The 19,783-nt window shown below is 37.7% G+C and overlaps 1 protein-coding gene across 3 annotated transcripts in view; it reads left to right on the top strand.

The window, feature by feature from the left end:
* Window positions 1–19,783, top strand: part of Chro (chromodomain-containing protein chromator) — a 36,699-nt gene that overhangs the window by 4,451 nt on the left and 12,465 nt on the right. For all 3 annotated transcript variants that reach the window (XR_011701707.1, XM_071590030.1, XM_071590029.1), the window contains exons 6-8: window positions 3,332–3,748; window positions 8,302–8,399; window positions 15,519–17,921. Coding sequence is in view for 2 of the 3 variants with exons in the window: in XM_071590030.1 (XP_071446131.1) it covers window positions 3,332–3,748; window positions 8,302–8,399; window positions 15,519–17,921 (2,918 nt within the window). In the remaining variant the exon portion in view is untranslated. The remainder of the gene's footprint in view (window positions 1–3,331; window positions 3,749–8,301; window positions 8,400–15,518; window positions 17,922–19,783) is intronic.

The raw sequence follows: 19,783 nt of genomic DNA, 5'->3' as shown, positions 1-19,783 counted from the left end.
GTGGGATGCAATCCAGTGTTTAATATAATGAGACGTTTCAGGCGTGGTATGGTGGAATATCATAATTAATTAAAAATTGGAAATTTTCCACAAAATAAAATTTATTAATGCTACCAGTTTCAATGTAACTACATCATTGTCAGGTAACAGTCATCACTCGTAGTCCAGTATATATGCTGAAAAGCAAGTAAGAGGAAGGTAGTGGAAAAGTGGAAGGCAACATGGTTGACTATGTATGTGAGTGGGGGAAGGGAAAAAGGTGGGGAAGACAAAGTAAACTGGTGCAAAGTCCAAAGAGAACGTCATAGCTGGATGGAGGGGGATTTCCCGTTGGGGGTGTGTCCCACGGAGTGGTGCCAAACTCTTAGGGCCGTGGAGAAAACTGGTGAAGTCGGGGCTTCTCCCCTGCGGTTGTTGCATCAATGCACAAAGGAGCACAGTGCACAATTAGCGATTAAGGGTTTGGAATCAAAGGAGGGTGGGGGGTTAGGGCTTCCCACCTCGGTCTGGAAAGCATAGTCTCCATAGGCACAGGGTATGGGGGAGAATTCCTATGAGTAGGGATAAGGGATCATGTATACCATGAATGTTGTGGGAAGGAGATGGAGAGCAGGGGGGAGGGGGAGATTAAAAATTGGACTTAATTGATGAGGTTGTGAAGCACTTTGAAGTTAAAGTCACAGAAATGGTTGGAGTCAAGTAGATGTTTGGCAAATAAAGAATTTCCTGTAAAGTATGACCTGTAATATAGCCTTACTAGGGCACGGAAAGAAGAGGGAAATGCTTTAAAAAAGCTACTTAATTTACATTGCTTGCCTCTTTGCAGATGCTTAAGAAATTACTATCTCCTGTAGAGTTCTCAGATGTGCACAATATTGTTGCAGGTCTATTTCCAATGCTTGATATATAAAATTTATGATAGTATCCAGGGTATCCTGGACCTTTGAGATTTTAAATAATTTTTCAGTAGGCTCCTATGCAGATCCCGAAGACAAATATCCTAATGCCAAAGCTCTATCTACTATTTCTTCTTCTGTTAATTTTTGTAAATCCAGTTCACTCTAATCTATATTAAGTTATTCCTCAACATTTTTCACAGTCATGGATATTTCCCCTACATTCTGAAAAAGTTTCTGATAATTTTCACTTTCAACTCCTGTGAAGTGGACATCAATTTTCCACACATTTGTGAGGGTAGGTTGTTTCACCACTTTCCAAGAATCAGCTTAATTCAAGCACACAGACTTAAAATTATATTTTTTTTATATTCATTATTGTTCTCTATTCTGTGATATCTTCAATTTAATTATCACTTGGCTCTGCCCTTTTAAATGCCTGTACAACCTGTTGCAAACAATGGTTTCTCCTCAATCCATCAGCTGCAATAATAAAGTTATATTTGGGGGCAAGCAAGGTTCCTAATTTTACCATCCCCGTTGAGCATTTAATCAATATCAAAATGGGAGGGGGTATTATCCAAAATCTCAAGTACTCTTTCCTTATCCTTATGAATTCCCAGAACATTGACTTGGTTTCTCAAAATTTCAGGAATAAAGTAATTGTGGAACCAGCTCATTGTGATGGGCCTGGTAGACCAAGCATTTGCCTAATGGCTATTAAGTACAGGGAGTTCATTAATTATTTTCCTTACAGCTCATTCATTATTTTACTGAGAGCTCAGGGTTTTCAAAATTTTCCTACAACAACATACTCCTGGCTACCTTCTTCATTAGCACAGAGAAGTACATAGACTCTTCCAATCCCGATTTTTGTCCCGGAACCTTTGATCCACTTTGTAAAGCTGGTGTGTTGCCTGGCAAAGCTCTCCATACAGGTTTATTTCATTGACATCATATGTTTGGCAATTTTAAATCATATTCAGCCATTAATGCATTTAATTTTATCCTAAAAAATTTTAACTGCATCACTATCAGCTCTCTTTTATCACAAAAATTATCTCCTCCTAAACCTCCATTACCAACTACTTCTTGCGGGGAAGTTCTCAACATGTGTTTTTACACTGCATCATGAATTTCTACACTGCTTGATTGCTGCTGTGTGTTCTGCCAAAGGACGACTTCTTGCAGCGTTTTATCTTTTGGTTACCTTAGTGTTTTCCAGGGTCTCAGTTCAATATTCCATGTGCTAGAATCAAACTTGAGAGCAAATGATGTAATTTTATCCTTATTTTCTTTCAGATAAGACAGTCCTATTATAGTACATGGGAAGGTCATTGTGATAGGTGTTGGATAAGAATTATTATACAAAGGTAATGAGGTTTTTGAAAAAGACAAAAGCTGAGCTAAAAATTAAAATAGGTCTTAAACAGAGTAAGTAGGATAGTTGTTCTATCTTGGAAGTTTTTTGGACCTAGATGGTTTAAGTAGTATGGACATAAGAATGGGAAATGTATGAGGCATTGAATCTTTCACAATAAGTAGGGAATTGGCGACAGGCGTTGTGTAAGAATGTTTAGAAAAGGCTTGTTAAAAGTTTCTGGTGAAGCATGGCTTTGTACAGCATGGAAAATGGTCATTGAAGCCAGATGATAAGGTTTGATTTGATCTAGAAGGCTGGTCACCCAGATAAGTCCCAGAGGGGACAGTACTCCAAGAGGAGTTTAGCCCCTGCTCTTTATCAAGCAGTATATGTGCATCTTTCTGATAACAGGATATCTCAGGATTATGCCCTTTCCCTTTCTTAGCGTGTACATCAAAGTGGGGTGGAATGTCATTAGGAACATATATGTTGTCTCAAGCATATTTCCACGCACATAGCACAGATGTACATTCCATGAGTAAATTTCATGTTCTCTGTGTATATAATAAGCTTTACAAACCAGATGTAAATGCACAAAAGTAACAAGGGAGCTGTAGGCTACGAGTAAATACTCTCCTGTCTGGAACAAAACCTACACAAATTCATCATGCGCCAGTACCTCTGCGAAGGCTTCAAAACATGCCAAAATGAATGAACATCTTACCAAAATGAGTTATTTATGAAAATGAAAGAATGATAGTGTAAAAGGTGAAGTATCTGAACTTGTGAATGATTTTTTGTATGGTGGTTCATCATTTGTGAAAAATGGTATGATAGAAGAAATAAAAAGGGGTGCATTTGCTGTAAGAGTGGCTATGGTGTCAGATTTATAATATATTTCTGCCCATACATCCATGAATGAAGTATGGAAGTTTCAGCCAATCAGTCTCTACGAAATCAGACCCATGCAACCTATAACCTAACAAATATGACTTCTTAAAACTATAAGCGACCTGCTTTACTGTTAAACCATTTCAAATGTTGTGTGATGAACTCATTTTCAATTTTTCAGGGACCAGAACACATGGGAACCAGCCAAGAATCTTTCCACATGTCAAGATTTAATGGAAGAATTTGAAAGAAAAGAGCTTGAAAGGGAAAAGGCTGAAAGAATGGAATTTGATTCTGAAGGCAAGGATGACCTCAAAGAGGCATTAGATGATGAAATTGAGCTTCATTTGTCTGATACTGATATGCCGCCAGCAGTCAAACCCAGTTTCACCAGATCAGAAAAACCAAAGATACCATCAGATGTTGAAACACCTCCTTCCACTAAGCCTTCAGTTCCTGCCTCAGGTGAAAGTGAGTTTCAGTCAAGTCCTGAATCAAGTGATACCATTACTCCAACTGTGAAATCAACACGAGGACGAAAGTTGGGGAGTAAAAACAAAGTAAAGGAGTTTCCAATAGCAACACCAAGTTCCAGTGGGTATGTATTTTATTTACCTATTTTACTACAGCTTAATGCAGTAATGGTTATCAATCCAGACTAATGAGGGTAGAGAAAAAAATTTGCTATTCCACATAAAAAGATTTAATATGTGTACGACCATGGTTTCAGTGCTGTGCATCAGGTGGCATAGATGAAAAACTTTTTCTTAAATAGTATGACTTGAAGAGGGGAGGCAGGTAGGGGAGGTTATATGAGAAGGGTACAAGGTGGGTATACAGCCACCTATTAGTGGGCTGGGAGATGGTTGTTTTTCCACAATGGTTTTCCCTCATTAATCGACAGTTGGTGGTCATCACCACCTGAGTGGGGAATGGCTTTGGTGTCCTATAAGCATTTTTAGGAGCGGAGAATGGGATAGGCATAAAATTTCTTTAACAACTTAAAATTTGTTCGACTGAAGGGATTGCCGAATTTCTAACTCCTTTTAAGCATTCAACTTGCAATCTTTCCTTTCCATGTGAAGAATATCTGGTGTACTGTTTAGTAGTTACTGCAATGATTTTTTACCAAGAAGTGTTTTTTATATTGTGATCTGTTATCTTTTTTGTGTAGCTTGATCAATGTTCTTTAGTCCTTATTTCAAATGTTCTCCCTCTCTGTCCAACGTAGATGGCATTACAGTCTGTGTAATTGAGTTCCGCTTTGTTGCATTGTGCCTATTTTGAGTTTGGTTGAACCCATTGATTTTTAAAGTATGTGTTGTAAAACACTCTCTTGATTTTGTTTTTGGAGAGTATTTGTTGTATATTGAGTGAAATGTGGCCGAGAAAAGGCATTCTCTACCATTGATGCTCATCTGGTTTAGTTGTTTGATATATGTCTTTCTGGGCTATCTGTGTTGGTTTTCTGTTGTACAGTAACTTCACACTAGAAATTCTTCACATGGAAAGGTTGCAAGATGAATGCTTTGGAGGAGTTGGCAAATTGGTAATCCCTTCTGTCAAAAAGATTGGAGGTTGTTAACGAAATGTTATGCCTCTCCCATTCCCTCCTCTAAAATGCTTAAAAGACCCCAATGCCTTTCCCCACCCACCCCATCCCCACCCAGGTACTGATGGCCAATGGCCATCCATTAATGAGGGAAAAACCATTGTGGAAAAGCAACTCCCCCTGCCTACTAATACAAGGGTGGTCCCGAGGCGTATTGCATATAACAGGGCTTCCTTGCTAGTTGTATTGTTATAATTTATAAATGTTACTGTTGTCATTGATACTTGTTAAAACTATATTTAACTGCTCAGATAAATAAACACCTTTGAACTGAACAGAAGTAACCGACCCTACAAAGAAAAAACAAAAATTTTGGAAAAAAATGTATTTTTCAACATAATCTTCTTTCAGCTCTATAAGCTTTTCCTACCAATGTTCAATAAGTTCGGTAACCTTTTTATAGTTGGAACTGTTTTGTCCCTCAATATAGCCACTAACTGCCGACATCACATCTTCAGGGTTGAAAGATCTTTGACCACCGAGCCATTTTTTCAAGTTTGCGAACAGGAAATATTCCAAGGGGGCTAAATCTGGTGAATAGGGTGCATGTGGTAGCAATTCAAACTTTAATTCATGACCTTTGGCCATTGCAATAACGGATTTGTGAGCTGGTGCATTGTCTTGATGAAACAACACTTTCTTCTTAGCGAAATGCTCCTGCTTTTGCTTTATTTCTTTGCTCAAACGTTGCAATAAGTTTGTTTGCAGGAATGTTACATCCTTATCAGTGACCAACTACAGACCTAAGCACTGAAACCCAATTGGGATCATTGACATACATGTAGTTCAAGGGACTCTGTTGAGGATGCCTAAGTATATGAACAGATGAACACTATCTGTGACAAATTCCAAAGAAACTGCGGGAGATGCCGCAACAGTAACTTTTTTAACGGAGTCATCCGCTAATGTGCATTTCAATGCAACAATTTCAGAGCGTAAAAATCATTCGCCTTGACTGGGACTCGAACCCAGATCCCTCAATATCCGGTCGAGTGCTTTAGCCACTTAAGCTACCGAGGCGTCCTCTTAAACTCTGAAAAAACTGTTTTGAGTCTTAAGAGTTCTGAGTTTCCTATATAAAAGTTCTGGATTGCCTCCCGTTTGATTACTGTAAAAATATTTTCTGGGTGTGGATAAATTGAATTTGAATTATAAAATCAGTGCTCCTTTAGGAGATATATGACAAATATTAATATGATAGAAATAAATGCCTTTGTGTAGGAGTGTGCTCGAATCAGGAGTCCTTATACTTGAATAAAACAATACAATTCCTCATCTCCCATCCTGGAATTCACCTTGTCCTGTGCCAAATGTTGGGCAATTTTTAAAAAAGAGATTATAGAAAAATATTATTATTAGGTAATCTACCAGTTAAGGTAGATTTTTGGATGGACACAGCTACAAAATAAATATTTTCCGACTACTAACAAAATACAAACTGCAGTAACCCAATCTACATCAGACCCCTCTTCATCTCTGGGTACTTTCTTCCTCCCTTCATCCCGTCCAACATCCCTATCCTGTTCCTTCCCTTTCCTCGTTTGCCTAACATTCTCCCCTCAATTACAGTCTTCAACATCCGACTGCCAGTCAATACCCCCTTCATCCACTTTTCCTGCCTCCACAGGATTTCTCCCAACAAACCCCTCTCTTCGCCCACCATACCAAGTACTTCCTCATTTGTTTTCTTCTCTGTCCATTTCACGTCCTCCATTCTTCTCCAAACCCACATTTCAAAAGCCTCCAGTCTACATCTATCCTCCTGCTTCAATGACCACATTTCCGCGTTGTACATAGCTACGCATTATATCAAAGTTTTTACGAGTCTTTTCTTAATATCCTTACTCAACGTCCCCGTCATCAACTCGCTCCTACTTGTAAAAGCCTCTTTGCCTAGCGCAATTCTTCTCCTTATGTCCCTACTACTTTGACCGTGTTGGTCCAAAACACTTCCGAGATACGTAAACTGTTCTACCTGCTCCAGTTTTTGCCCTCCTATTTTAATGTTTAGCTTAGCCTTTTTCTTTCTAGAAAATCGCATAACCTTTGTTTTATTAATATTGATTCTCATCCCATACCTATCGCACTGAATTTCCAATTCACTCAGCAATGCTTGCAACCCCTTGGCTGAATGACAAACTAAAGCTTGGTCATCAGCAAACCTTACTGATTTTACGAATTCCCCGCCCACTTTCATTCCTACCTCGTGTTCTTCCCATGCCTCATTAATCATTTCTGCTGCATACAGGTTGAACAGCAACGGTGATAATGGGCAACCCTGCCTTACACCTCCTCCTAACACTGACCAACTGGACTCCCCGTTCCCCACTCGCACCTGTGCAGTCTGAGACATGTACAGGTTGCGGATTAGCCGCCTTTCCCTCCAATCTATTCCTATTTTCTGCAATATACTCATTAGTTCTTCCCAGTTCACTCTATAAAACGCTTTTTCGAAATCTACGACACTGGCAAATACCTCCTGGTTGTGTTCTATATTCCTCTCGATTAATAATCTCATTACTGCAATGGCATCACGCGTACCTCTCCCCTTCATAAACCCAAACTGATCATCCCCTAAGTAATCATGATAGAGCATGATTTGAAATTGATTGACTCATGTAATGCATTGGAACTTCAAAGAATGGTAAAAAAGGCCAACAGAAAGGGACATAGATTATATTTGATAAATATGATAAACAATGTTAATTTATAAAGATCATAAAAAATTTCTGTTAATAATGCTATTTATCAAAAGTGTGTTGGACAATAGTTATAAATTGACATTACCTGGCAGAAAAATTAATATGTAAATAATTTCTGCCACCAGGGATAAGAGTTGGAGTAATGGTGCACTGGTTGGAGAAATTGTAGTCAAGAAAGAGCATCATATATGCCAATTTTATTACACTTTAGGAAATTCACAAATTCCATTGGTATATGGATGCTGGTGTAATCTTTGTCATTTATAGAAATATCTCATTATGGTCTTGTGTTTTAGGTATGCTGCGTTACTGTTTTTCTTGATATTATTGTTGGCAATTATTGATGTTCCACAAGTCAAAATCAGTTTTTTGTCATTTACCTAAGTTTTTAATGCAATTACATCCAGAATCATTGTGGTAGTCTTAGTTACGGCTGCATGATTTTAAAATTATTAAAAATTGAAAGGATGAAGACTCAGATGGTCAGTGTATAAAAATTAAACTTAAGTTATTAAGTTGGTTTTCAAAAATCCTATATTATATGGTTTTCAGTTTGGCTTATTCTAATTAAACTAATATTTCTCCAGGTTATATGGCTGAAATAGTAATTGACAAGTACGAAATCAATCATGGCTGGAAATATTCAGCTAAGATTATGAAATAGTGTCATTGCTAGATGTTCACTTTGTGAGTGATTTAGTACGTAAAAGTTATGTAATCAGCACTTATTTTGTAATGTATTTGGTTTAAAAAATAATTTCCTAGGTAGAAGTTTTGCTAAGCTGTGCAGTTAGTATATTTTCTAGATGTTGATGTCTACCTCTCTCCTATTTACAGTCGTCCTTCGCGGAACAGTAAGCAGAAGGCATTGAGTCAAGTGAAACTCTGGTGTGGTTTAAAAAGGAAAATTGATGTTGAAGAGACTGTCCCTACAAGTGAGTATGCAAATGAATATCCTCTACCTAGCAATATTATTTATTCATTATTCTTTTAGTTTTGGTGTTTTTTGTAATTATTTAATTTTGCCTTGGAAAAAGTAAATTGTTGTACGTTATTCCTCTTTTCAGATTAACATGGGGCCTATAATGTGGCCTCAAATTTTATTTAAATTTGACTGAATGACAAACATTATTCACGAGTCACCCTCCATTTGGACTCTTGCATTCTGTAGTTATAACAGAGTATGCCTCATTTATAAAAATACTTGCCTGTATTCAATTCAAAATATCCTGAAAGATGACCCACTTGAGAAAGACCGAAGTGCTTGTAAAACCTTATATCATTAGACTGTTGTAGTATACACATGCAGATGTAAGGCCAGAAGTTTTATAAAGTGTGCTCATTAAATAGTAGTGTGTGTCATTTTCAGCCTTGCCTTGTTAAGCTATTTGGTTATATCCTTTAGTGCTATGTTGATGCTCAGAAGTATGCTACCTTAAATTTTTAACTTGCTGGGATTCCGCCTAGATATTAAGGACCCTGTTTAACAAGATAAAATGATAACATCATCCTAGACACAAAAGTGATCACATAGCAAAACAGAAGTATCTGTTCCCTCAGATTTTATAGTAAGGTCTTTGGTAACAAATAATTTAGTTTTCTAAATTATTCTTTTGAAACATTTCAAATTCAACTGATTTCTTACCATGAGTGCGAAAATCAGCATTTAAAATAGTCTGCTACTTCAGCAATTTTTAAAGATTCACAGCCGTGAGATGTTCATATTTTTCTATCTCTCAAAACATGTACATTATCATTCTCAAAGCATTGCCTGTGACTATGTTAGTTGCAGAGTTAAAGATTTCCAGATTGGATATGGCGAACTACCATATTTCTCTGAATTGCCTCCATTTCTAAAGACTCAGTTTTGGGAAACAACTTGAATTCAACATCATACCTTATATTTAATATTCTGACCAAGCAGATCACGAGAGTAAAAAATTGATTCCGCCTTCCCCACCTCTCCTGTGTTCGTCCTTTATGTGTGTTCCTATCCCTTTTCCTTATATCTGTTTCTATATAAATGAGTATTTGTTCGCCGTTTGGCAGGATTTCGTGTTTGAATGTGTATTAGGCCAATGTGGCTCGTCTCTTCTTCTGGCTATGCGTGCCACGAAATGCACTGTTCTTATCCTGTATGATGTTGTATGATTTCTTTACTACTATCCCTTCCTCTGTGTGTCTTGTCTATTTCTCCTTTGGTGGGTGAAACAGCTCCCTAACGCCATCTCTTGGCCAAATAATCAGGGCACTTGCTCATAAAGCATCGCAGATTTCAGGGTAAATTACGTTTCCTGGATAGCTCAAGTGGTTAAGAGCCTCCACCCGGCTAGTAAAAAGATCCGAAGTTCAAATCCCGGTCTAGGAAATATATTTACTCTCGTGATCTGCTTGATTCCGCCTTCCCCACCTCTCCTGTGTTCGTCCTTTGTGTGTTCCTATCCCTTTTCCTTATATCTGTTTATATATAAATGAGTATATATATGTATATATATTTATATATATATTTATATATATATATATATATGTATATATATATATGTATATAGTGTATTTATCTATATATATATATATATGTATATAGTGTATTTATCTATATATATATATATGTATATAGTGTATTTATCTATATATATATATATATATATATATATATATATATATATATATATATATATATGTGTGTGTGTGTATTTATACAGGGTGCCGCGGTTATCTCTGGAAAACTTCAATTTGAATTTCCTACCATATCATAGTACCACTAGAGGTCACGATTGGCATTCTTGAAAGCTATAGGCTTCTAGTAAACAATTATAACCTCAAAATGGCCGAGATGTTACTTACAATTGAGGAGTAAAATCGAAGAGCTGCTGTTATAGAAAGTGTTCACACTGGATATTTACCTAGTGAAATAGGTCGATTCTTCGGGTACCCCAGATCAACTGTTTACGATATTGTGGCTAAGGATAATGCTTTGGAGAAGTCTGGGGAAGGTTTTGCTAATGTGGGGAGGAAACCTCGTCCGAGGAAAAGGGTGTCACGAACTGCAGCAGTCATCAAAAAGGCTCAAGTGCTGGTTTCAGAGGACTCAGAGTGATCGCTGAGGAAATGGGCATCATAAATGAATGTTAGCGAGCATAACAATGCATCAGATGGCAGAGGATGACCTACGACACAAGTCGTGCCCAATAAAGGTGCGGCTCATGCTGTCTGAGGCAGCCAGAGCAAAGCGGATTGCTTGCTGCAACCTGCTATTGTGTTCTCTAAAAAGTGAAGCTGCAGAGCAAATCAGATTCTTTTCTGATGGAAACATTTTCACCGTTGACGCCAAGATCAACCGGAGAAATGATCGCTGGCTCAGACCTGACCCCAAGGATGTCCCGATTGTTGCTCAAACAAAATTTCCGGCTGGTGTTCATGTCCTAGGTGTTTTGTCTAGTGATGATGATATCAAGCCGCCACATTTCTCTGCAAAGGGACAAACTATCACTAAAGAAGTCTATCAGCAAACTTTGAAGAATGTCGCGAAACTGTGGATGGTAACTGTGGTCTTGGGGAGATAATATGTCATTCAGCAAGATGGTGCACCAGCTCATACAAGTCATTTAGTCCGAAACTGACTCTCAGATAACATTGACATGTTCTGGTCCAAGGAGTTCTGGCCATCCCATAGCCCGGACTTGAACGCCCTCAACTATTATGTTTGGAGCGTAGTCAAAAGAGTTACCAATAAGACGAGACACCCTAATGTTGCATCTCTATGCACCGCCAATGTAGCAGCATTTGCAAAAATGGACAGCGCTGTGTTAAAGAGTGCGTGCGATCGATTCAGAACAAGACAGGAGGCGGTCATTGTAGCTGAAGGGGATTACATTGAATGTTACTCTTGACAGATGCCACTACTGTATGTGAAAGGGTTTTCATTTACATTTTCTCAAAAAAATTTGCATATAAACAAAATTTCATTTGTCTGGATTTAACTGTTCAATGCACCATAACATGGCTATGTGATCTGTGAAGTAATGTATTATAATACCAATAGGACAGCAAAAATCATGAAATTCACTTATAACATATGTTGAAGATGCAAAATTTGTTTTATGAAAAATGACCCAATTGTAATAGAAACTGCATTACAGTTCTCTGCATAACATTGGCACTTTTACCAAGCATTTAGTTATGCATGACCTAGCCATGTGACTGATATGTGTCACAATTGTGACAAAGTTTTAGTTTCATCCAGTAAGGTAAATTGTTATGCAATAACCTCCACCCAATCAGGGACTGACATTTATTAGCCACTTTCCAAATTAATATGTAATGCTTAGGTATTACAATTAAATATTTCAGTATCAATTCTCTAGTTGTGTACGAATTAGCATCCATTAATTAGAGCTGTAATGATAGTTAGGCTTCACAATGATTATTTTGGAAATAATTATTCTGCTGAATTGTTTCAGCCATGGAACCCTTCTTAAATAAGTTAACTAAAACCTAGAGTCACCCAAGTTTGACCTTTTTGTTTAATCAACAGCTTGCACTAGCCTGAAATAGGTCATTCAACCCATATTCTCTGAATTTTCCACCATTTTTTAATTAATGAATAAGTGCTGTTTTTTATGTTTTGCGTATAAGATGCCTGTAATGAACATGATAGAGACAAATGTATTCCCCAATCATATTGCACTTATTCATGTGTGTTCCTTATTAAGAGTAAAATAACTGTTCTTATTTGTCTATAGATTTTAGAGTCAGATCTGAGTAAGAGTTCATTAAACTATATAATTTCTTCATATTAATCATACCAATGATTAGAAGTCATTTCTATTGCTTTAATTTGTTACTGTCATCTAATAGTATTTGTGGATAACACAATATCATTTTTAGGGCATAATGTTTAAGTTAGTTTAATTACACTTTGTCTCATACAACAGTTTAACTTTAATATACTCAACCAAAGAAAGATATTCATTTTGTATGCAAGAACCTACCTTTCGTGTGGCATGCTATTTATTTCACCAATGGCAGTGCTGGACATTATAAAAATGGTAAAACATTAAAAAATAATATTATTGTAAGCAAAACCATGGCATAATGGCTGAGAGGAATTTATTTGCTGAAAGCCACAGTAACAATGGATGTGATGGGTTCATTATTAATCAAGTATTATTATTATTAAAAATACAAATGTGCTAATAGACATTTTCAGGTGGCACACAAGTATGACTTCACAGGAAAAATCTGTAGTCCCAAGTGTTGATAGCTAATACATACTGCCAATCAGGTGAAACCATATTTTTTATTTAGGGAAAACATTAAAAGTTAGTTGCTTTGGTGTCATCAATAGCATCACAATGAGTTAACTATCACAATCAAATACTTAAACACGCTTTTGTGTTGAATTTTGTGCCAAGTACCATGTTATGTAATCACATAAATGCATATTTCAACAATGCTAAATATGTAATTCATAGCTTCTTCCAAATTTAAATGTATATGTGCATTTATATCACTATAACTACTTATAAAGAAAAAATATTTACCAATAAACAAATTATTTCCATAGATGCAAGATTTTCACCCCTTACCAACCGAACCTAGAAATAAATATGTAGTATCTTCAAAATTAATTAAAAGCTTAAGCTTCACAAAAGCTCTAAATGCATGTTAAATTAATTTCACAGGCAAGAACAAAGTAATCAAATGAGGTTGTTTTAAGGTGAAAAGAACGTTCATCATTACAGCCGTCGTACATGGCAAAATATGGCCACATTGAAAACTTCACTATTATTCCTCCTTTTAGTAGTGCATTTATGATTAGTAAACTCTGAAATACTAACTTCTATTAAATGCTTTTCTTTATCCCAATCACTTGAGTTATTGAATACAACACTTGAGGAAGTTCATTCAATTCAACCAATATGGTATAATTCAATAGATATAAAAAAAACCATAAACACAGTAATCGACCTGAAGGTCGGTTCGGTAGGTGATGGTAGAGTTCACCCAGTACTAAGTCCAACGGCATGTGAAATTCACACATCAGGGTAGGGGGGCCAGTTCCTTTCCCTGTGCTGGTTATGGTTTCCCAGGAAGACCTGATACCCGAAATATCACATGACGGGTGGAGCGGCAGGTGCCCAGAGGCTTGCCTGGGAATCGAACCCGCGACCCTCCGGTCAGTAGTTCAACGCTCTACCTCAAAAAATATATTCGGGATTATAACAATGACAAAATATCCTATGTCGAGGCATTTTAAACAAGTTGTATAAATTACCAATTGAATGGCCATTGCCTTTCAAATGCCAACTCATCGGGGTATTTTCAGTTGTAATATTAGTGCTAGCCAGAAACTTTGTAGGCGACACAACTACAGATGTATGAATGACAACGAATGGACTCTTCAGAACAGAGCCAAACCTGGTGTTGCCATGTAGGGAGTTCCAGGCATATTTTAATATCCATGATGTTGTATACCTTGCCAGAAGAGTGATGATGACAGTGCTTTAACTCAGAAGTACAAAATAATCTCCCAGATGGCTGACTGATTTCACTGAACATGGTAGTTATATCCCTTTAACTCTTTGAGTATAAAAGTATCTCATTTTGGGATAGATGGTTGACAGTTAAGCAGATAATTTCATTTAAATGTTACAAAAAGTGTCTACCTTCTGCTACTGTAGTAGATGTCGGGGGTATCAGCCACTGGTTCAATCCTAATCAATCACTAAATTTCTTCACCTCTGTTGAATTTTTATTTTTGCTGTTTTTTATGATGCTTTAATATTATTGGTTTTGCATCCTTTCAATTTTTCCTTCTGTCAAAAGTTTAGGTTTCATATCGCATTTTTATTTTTGCTGGATTTAAAAAAAATTATTTCTTGTGATGGCACAAATTTCTGCATTTTATATTCATCCTAATATTTGTATTGGAGGTATGTACCTTAATAGCAATCAGAGCATAAGATTGGGGAATATTTTTGTAACATGAAGCAGGTGATTTTTCCTGGGAACACCATAAAATACAAAAGTAACCATAGGGAGTGAGGTTTTGCAAGGTGCTCCAAATGCAAAAAATACTTTTTTTCATTGCTACTGTGACAAATATTGCTCTAGCAAATGCTACGGTGAAAATAAACGCAGTATATATTGAGTTCATTTCTTTCAATGGTTACATTATACATAGAAAGAAATCATAAAATATGGAGCTTAAATATTGATATAGCAAAATAATAATTTAATATAGCAAAAATAAAACTGAAATGAGAGTTATGGTATGACTGATTAGTCATACTATACTTTTACTTGCAGTTACTTTTTTGCTGTTTTGAAATGTGATTTTCTCATAAACACTTGGCCTTCAATGTCCCAAAGGGGATAATTTTGTGGTCCTTTACCAGGTTTTTCAAGGGCCACAAAAATATCTCCAGTGACTCTAAATTAACTGCTATTGCTAATTTGCCACCATTTTCCTGCTCTTTGCAGAATTTTTGATAATTATAAATGTTATAACTTTTTCAAGGCATTGTTAAAGAGTGATGTGTTGTTAAGGCCCCTTGAAGCATGTCAACTCAATTACTTGTGGTCTTTTTGTCAAAGTTCCTTCAAATATATGTAAGACCCAGTTGATTGAAACTCCCTTGGCTAGTTTTTAAGTCTCTCAAATTCCTTTTGGTCTTTCATTTAAAAACTCAGTTTTCAGCTCATTTGAAGTCAAGATTTTTTATCATTATGTAATCATGTGCCATTTGTTGGTCACAGTATTTTAATAAATAATGAGATAAACTATGCAAATAGTGACCTTTGTAACCTCAGAAGTATTTTTTATTTAATAATATTTCTGTGTACCAGCTGAAGTATATAATTAAACTATCTTAAAAATATTGCAATAAAACTGTTTGAACAGAAAATGAAAGATTGAAATAATGATAATTTTTTCCTGACTACATTTGTGATACTGAAATAGAGTTGCAAAAGATAGAAAGTTTTTGATATGATAACTCAATTTGTTTGTGGGTATTGAAAATTCTAATATTTCATTTGCACTTTAACAGGGAGAAGAAGAGCAGGCAGTAGAGGTGATGAGGATGAAATTGCAGACATAGTGGTATCCAAAAAGCAGAAGTTAGAATCTCGAGAAAGTGAGAATGAAAAAACCCCTAAACAAGTGAACAGCTCAAAGAAGACAGTGAAAGATGAACCAAAGTCAGCGGGTTTTTCAAAACTGGCCCCAATGAGCACAGAGAAATCCGGGCAGGACAGTTCAAGGAAAGGGAAAGATTCCAAAGGTGATACTAAGAAAATAGAAATGCCACTGATCAAGTTGGTGAAGAATGTCAGTGTTTTCAAAAATGTAAAAACTCCCAAAACTCAATCAAAAATTGATGAAAGAAATGAGATAGCAGCCAAGGCTGAAGAGGAAAGGAGACGGAAGGAGAAGGAAATGATGATGGGCAGTGCGGAGAAAGCCATAGCCCTAATGAGGGAATTGACTGCTGACAGGCCAGACTGGGATGAAATTCTGGATGGAAAGGAAGGAGACTCAGACTCAAGAAAGGATGATGATGAGTTACCCGAAAAAATTGATTTAGGAAGCATTGTTTCACGTGTGGATGTTGGGGATAAGTCTTCTAAACTGAAGTTTGGCTTGAGCAGTGATGGTGAAACTAAAGATGACACATTTGCACCAGTTGTAACCAAGGTTGAATCACGGGTTACAATGGAACACGATCCCCCTCCTGACCCAACGAGTCCTGTAAGAGATGTTAAGGAGAGAACTTTTACCCTCTTGCTTGGTTCAGAATCTCCATCTACCGACTCCAAAGGCATCTCTGAAGATGCTAAGTCTCCCAAACAGTCAGAATTGTCGCCAGGTGCTAATGGGGGGAAAAAGAAAGAGATCTTTATCTTGCCCAAACTCAAAGAAGTCCTGAAAGATGCCAAGCTACCTGCAAAAGGTGAGGGGTCGAAAAACTTGGTCATTGGAAAACAGAGAGGTTCCCTTGCTAGGCTGATGATGACTGTAAATGATCAACCTGTGGAGGCCCCTAGAAAGAGACCTCCCAACATACTGTCTGCATCTCATTCATCTAAAGTTCCTGTGAAACCTCTAACTCATTTTATTGCCAAACCTCCTCAAACTCGATTGCTCCCTGTTCTTGTAAATGCAGACTCTCCTCCATTGCCTCCAAAGACAGCAACCACAACTCCAGTGACAAAAACTTTCATTACCAGAAACCCTATACAAGTTTCTGCTAAAGACCCTGCCATTAAGTTGAATCCAGTGAAAGTGATTTCTAACCCCAAAGGAAAAGTACAGATGATTGGGCAGGTGTCTCAAGATGGGAGTCAAGTGTCAGTGTTGAGAACTGTCCATAATGCAAGAGGTAGACTTAAGCCTGCGGCCAGCAAGGGCAGGCCATTGGCTGTTAAGAAATTGGACTCCAAACCTCTCCCTCCATCCAACTCAAGTAGTGGCTCATCATCCTCTAAAGGGTCCACATCATCTCCTGTTATCAAAGAACGGAGGTTGTCTGATAGTGGAAGTGTCAGTAGTTCAGAGAGCGAGGCTGACCCTTTTGACAACTTGCCCCCTCTAGATGAGATGACTTCACCTAAACGTGATGACAGTCCGCCTCCTCCACTAACCCTGTGTCCCTTAACTGGGATGCTGCTGGATGATGATGGGAAGCCAATGCCGCCACCTGTGGTGGAAAAAAAGGAGGAAGAGAAATCTGCACCTAAAGACACGGAATCATTGGAATGCTCCGTGTCAGACCTTTTGCTCATTAAAAGCAGTAACAAATCTGGTGATTTAAATCAGTCATCCATTCCCACGGAAACCCCCTCAATTGAGTCCGATAGTTCTTCTGTTTTTATGCAAATTGTAAATGAGTGCACAGGGGATACCCACTTAGATAGAGAGGGAACTGAGATTGCAATGGATGCATCCTCCTCAGGGGAAGGGTCTTCATCAACAGACCATCTTGTTAGCACAATAGAAATACCTGTTTCAGGATTAGGTATGCCAGTAGCTTCCATAGAAGTCCCTGTGACGTCTATAGGTATGCCTGTTACATCAATTGAGATGCCTGTGGCTTCAATTGACATGCCTGTTTCTTCTGTGGTATCCTCATCAGCAAAGATTGATGGCTTATTGAAAGAAGCAGTTTTAGATGATGAGCGATCCATGCAGATGGAAGTTGGTAGTAATGTGGGCAAGGAAGAAACCAAAGTGGAAGGAGTATTACAGTTGGATGTGACCGAAGGAGTAGTTGGAGAGAGCCCTGAAGTGCCAATGTTACCTGTGGATTGTGCTGTTGGAGATGATGTGGGAGAGATTATGTCTGTGGATGCTGAAGTTGCCAGTGAACCTTCTGCCTCTGGCATGTTCTTGAAACAGGGAGAGGAAATTGTGAGCGAAGCTCAAGTTGTAGGGTCCGTTGAAGGTGCCAATGGTAAGAAATTCTTAAGATTTTGATGTGATTTTTTTGCTAAAAGCTATTATTAATGTTAAATCAATTATTAGTTATGATCCATATTTTCATGCACACTAAAGTAATTTGTGGGGGCACTTTTACAGTTTGAAAAAGCTTGAAACATGATGGAAAGTCTGCCCAGCTATTGTTGGATTTATAATAGATCAGGCATCAAAAGTTCCCACAAGTTTGTGGTGGATGGAAAACCTTTGATTATTTTTAGGCTGGGGATTCTCGCCAATGGGCGAAGTTTTCATCAGTGGAGGAGGGGCAGACTGCCCTAAAATGGCTGCCTCCCATGCAAGGGAAAAGTAAAACATGTTTCCTCTTAAATGACCTACAATTTAATTATACCCCTCCTCAACATTGTTTTTCCCCAGTGACTGTGTCCCCCCCTCTAATAAAAATGCAGAAGCTTGACTGGACAATACTCTCCTGGCTCCACTATTAAGGACAACATGCAGGGGGCAGCCATATATGGCAATCCACCTCTCCTCCACTGATGATAACTTCACCCACTGATGTGGATCCCTAGCATACCCCTGTCCCAGCTCCTTGATGACTACCTGCTGTGGAACCCCTCCCACAGACTACCATTCTCTAATATTTTGCACTTTTTGTCAAAACCTTACTTAGTTCCTTCCTTTCCCATTTACCCCTGCTCCTCCCCATGTCCTCCCTCTCCTAACAACCCCACCAAAACACTTGCTTTCTTAGAGGAAATTATATAAGCTTGCACCTATCAACATCAATTACCTGAAGATGGTGGAAAAATTCAATTCTTTTCAATTCGCAAGTCTTTTTGATAAACCTTTTTAATAAACCTGTAGAATAAAAGGATTGAAAGTCACATTTGGCATGTGATTGAAATGATAGTCATTTTGTTTGACCCAGATTTTGAACACATAGCAAAACCATAGTTTATAGACATCAGAAAAGTGTTCAGGGGTCCCCAGTCTAGCCATTATTTACAATATATATGGATGTAAAAACATATGCATAGTAAATCAGTGGTATTTACATCTATTTTTAAGTCCGCCAACTCTACATCTTTACCTACCAAGTCATGAACTCATTCAGTATAGTCTCAACTGGCCTGATTCGTGTGGCACTAATAGTTAGATAAATACAGTGATTTTCAAAATGATTATTATAATCACACTTTTCCACATCTGTCACTCCATACATTGTTTCATATATGCTTTTCTGTTCCTGAAATGTTATCCTAACATTGTCATTTCTATCCAGATATCTCATATTTTTACTGCAAATACTCCTTAAGTACTCCACACCCACTGCATTTAATCAGTTGTAATTATTATTACGGTCTATCCAAATTTTGCATCATATATTAATTTTGAGAAGAGGGAAGGGAACAATACCATTTATGTTGAATAATTGATCGGAGCACTTTTCCAATTGATAAAGTTTTTTTTACGACTGGGTTTCGATGTATTACATCATCATCAGGTAACAAACTGAAGTTATGTGCATGCTTATATACATTTACGATTCCGGAAGGAGGGGAGAGGATGTGGTAGGAAATGAGGAGTGGAAGGGGGGGGGAGACAAGGGTGACATTTTCAAGGAATAGTGGAATCAGCGTTTTGACCTTGTCAAAAAACATTACACATAGTCTTAGGGTGCGAAGTGGTCCTCTTGGGTGGATGGCGGCAGTCTCCAATAAATAATCGGTAGCCGGGACGATGCCAATAGGCGGGCCGGGGTTTAGAGGCCAAGGATTAGGCCCTTCTGGAAGGGTGGTGGTGGAATACCCACACTTAACTCACACACCGGGGGGGAGGGGGGGTGGAAACACTCAAGGATGGTGGCGGTTGTCT

The sequence above is a fragment of the Hetaerina americana genome, unplaced genomic scaffold (assembly GCF_022747635.1).
Source record: "Hetaerina americana unplaced genomic scaffold, ioHetAmer1.1.p SCAF_4, whole genome shotgun sequence".
Taxonomy (NCBI): Eukaryota; Metazoa; Arthropoda; class Insecta; order Odonata; family Calopterygidae; genus Hetaerina; species Hetaerina americana.
The sequence above is the reverse complement of the archived record's forward strand: the minus strand, read 5'-3'. Positions and strand labels throughout refer to the sequence as shown.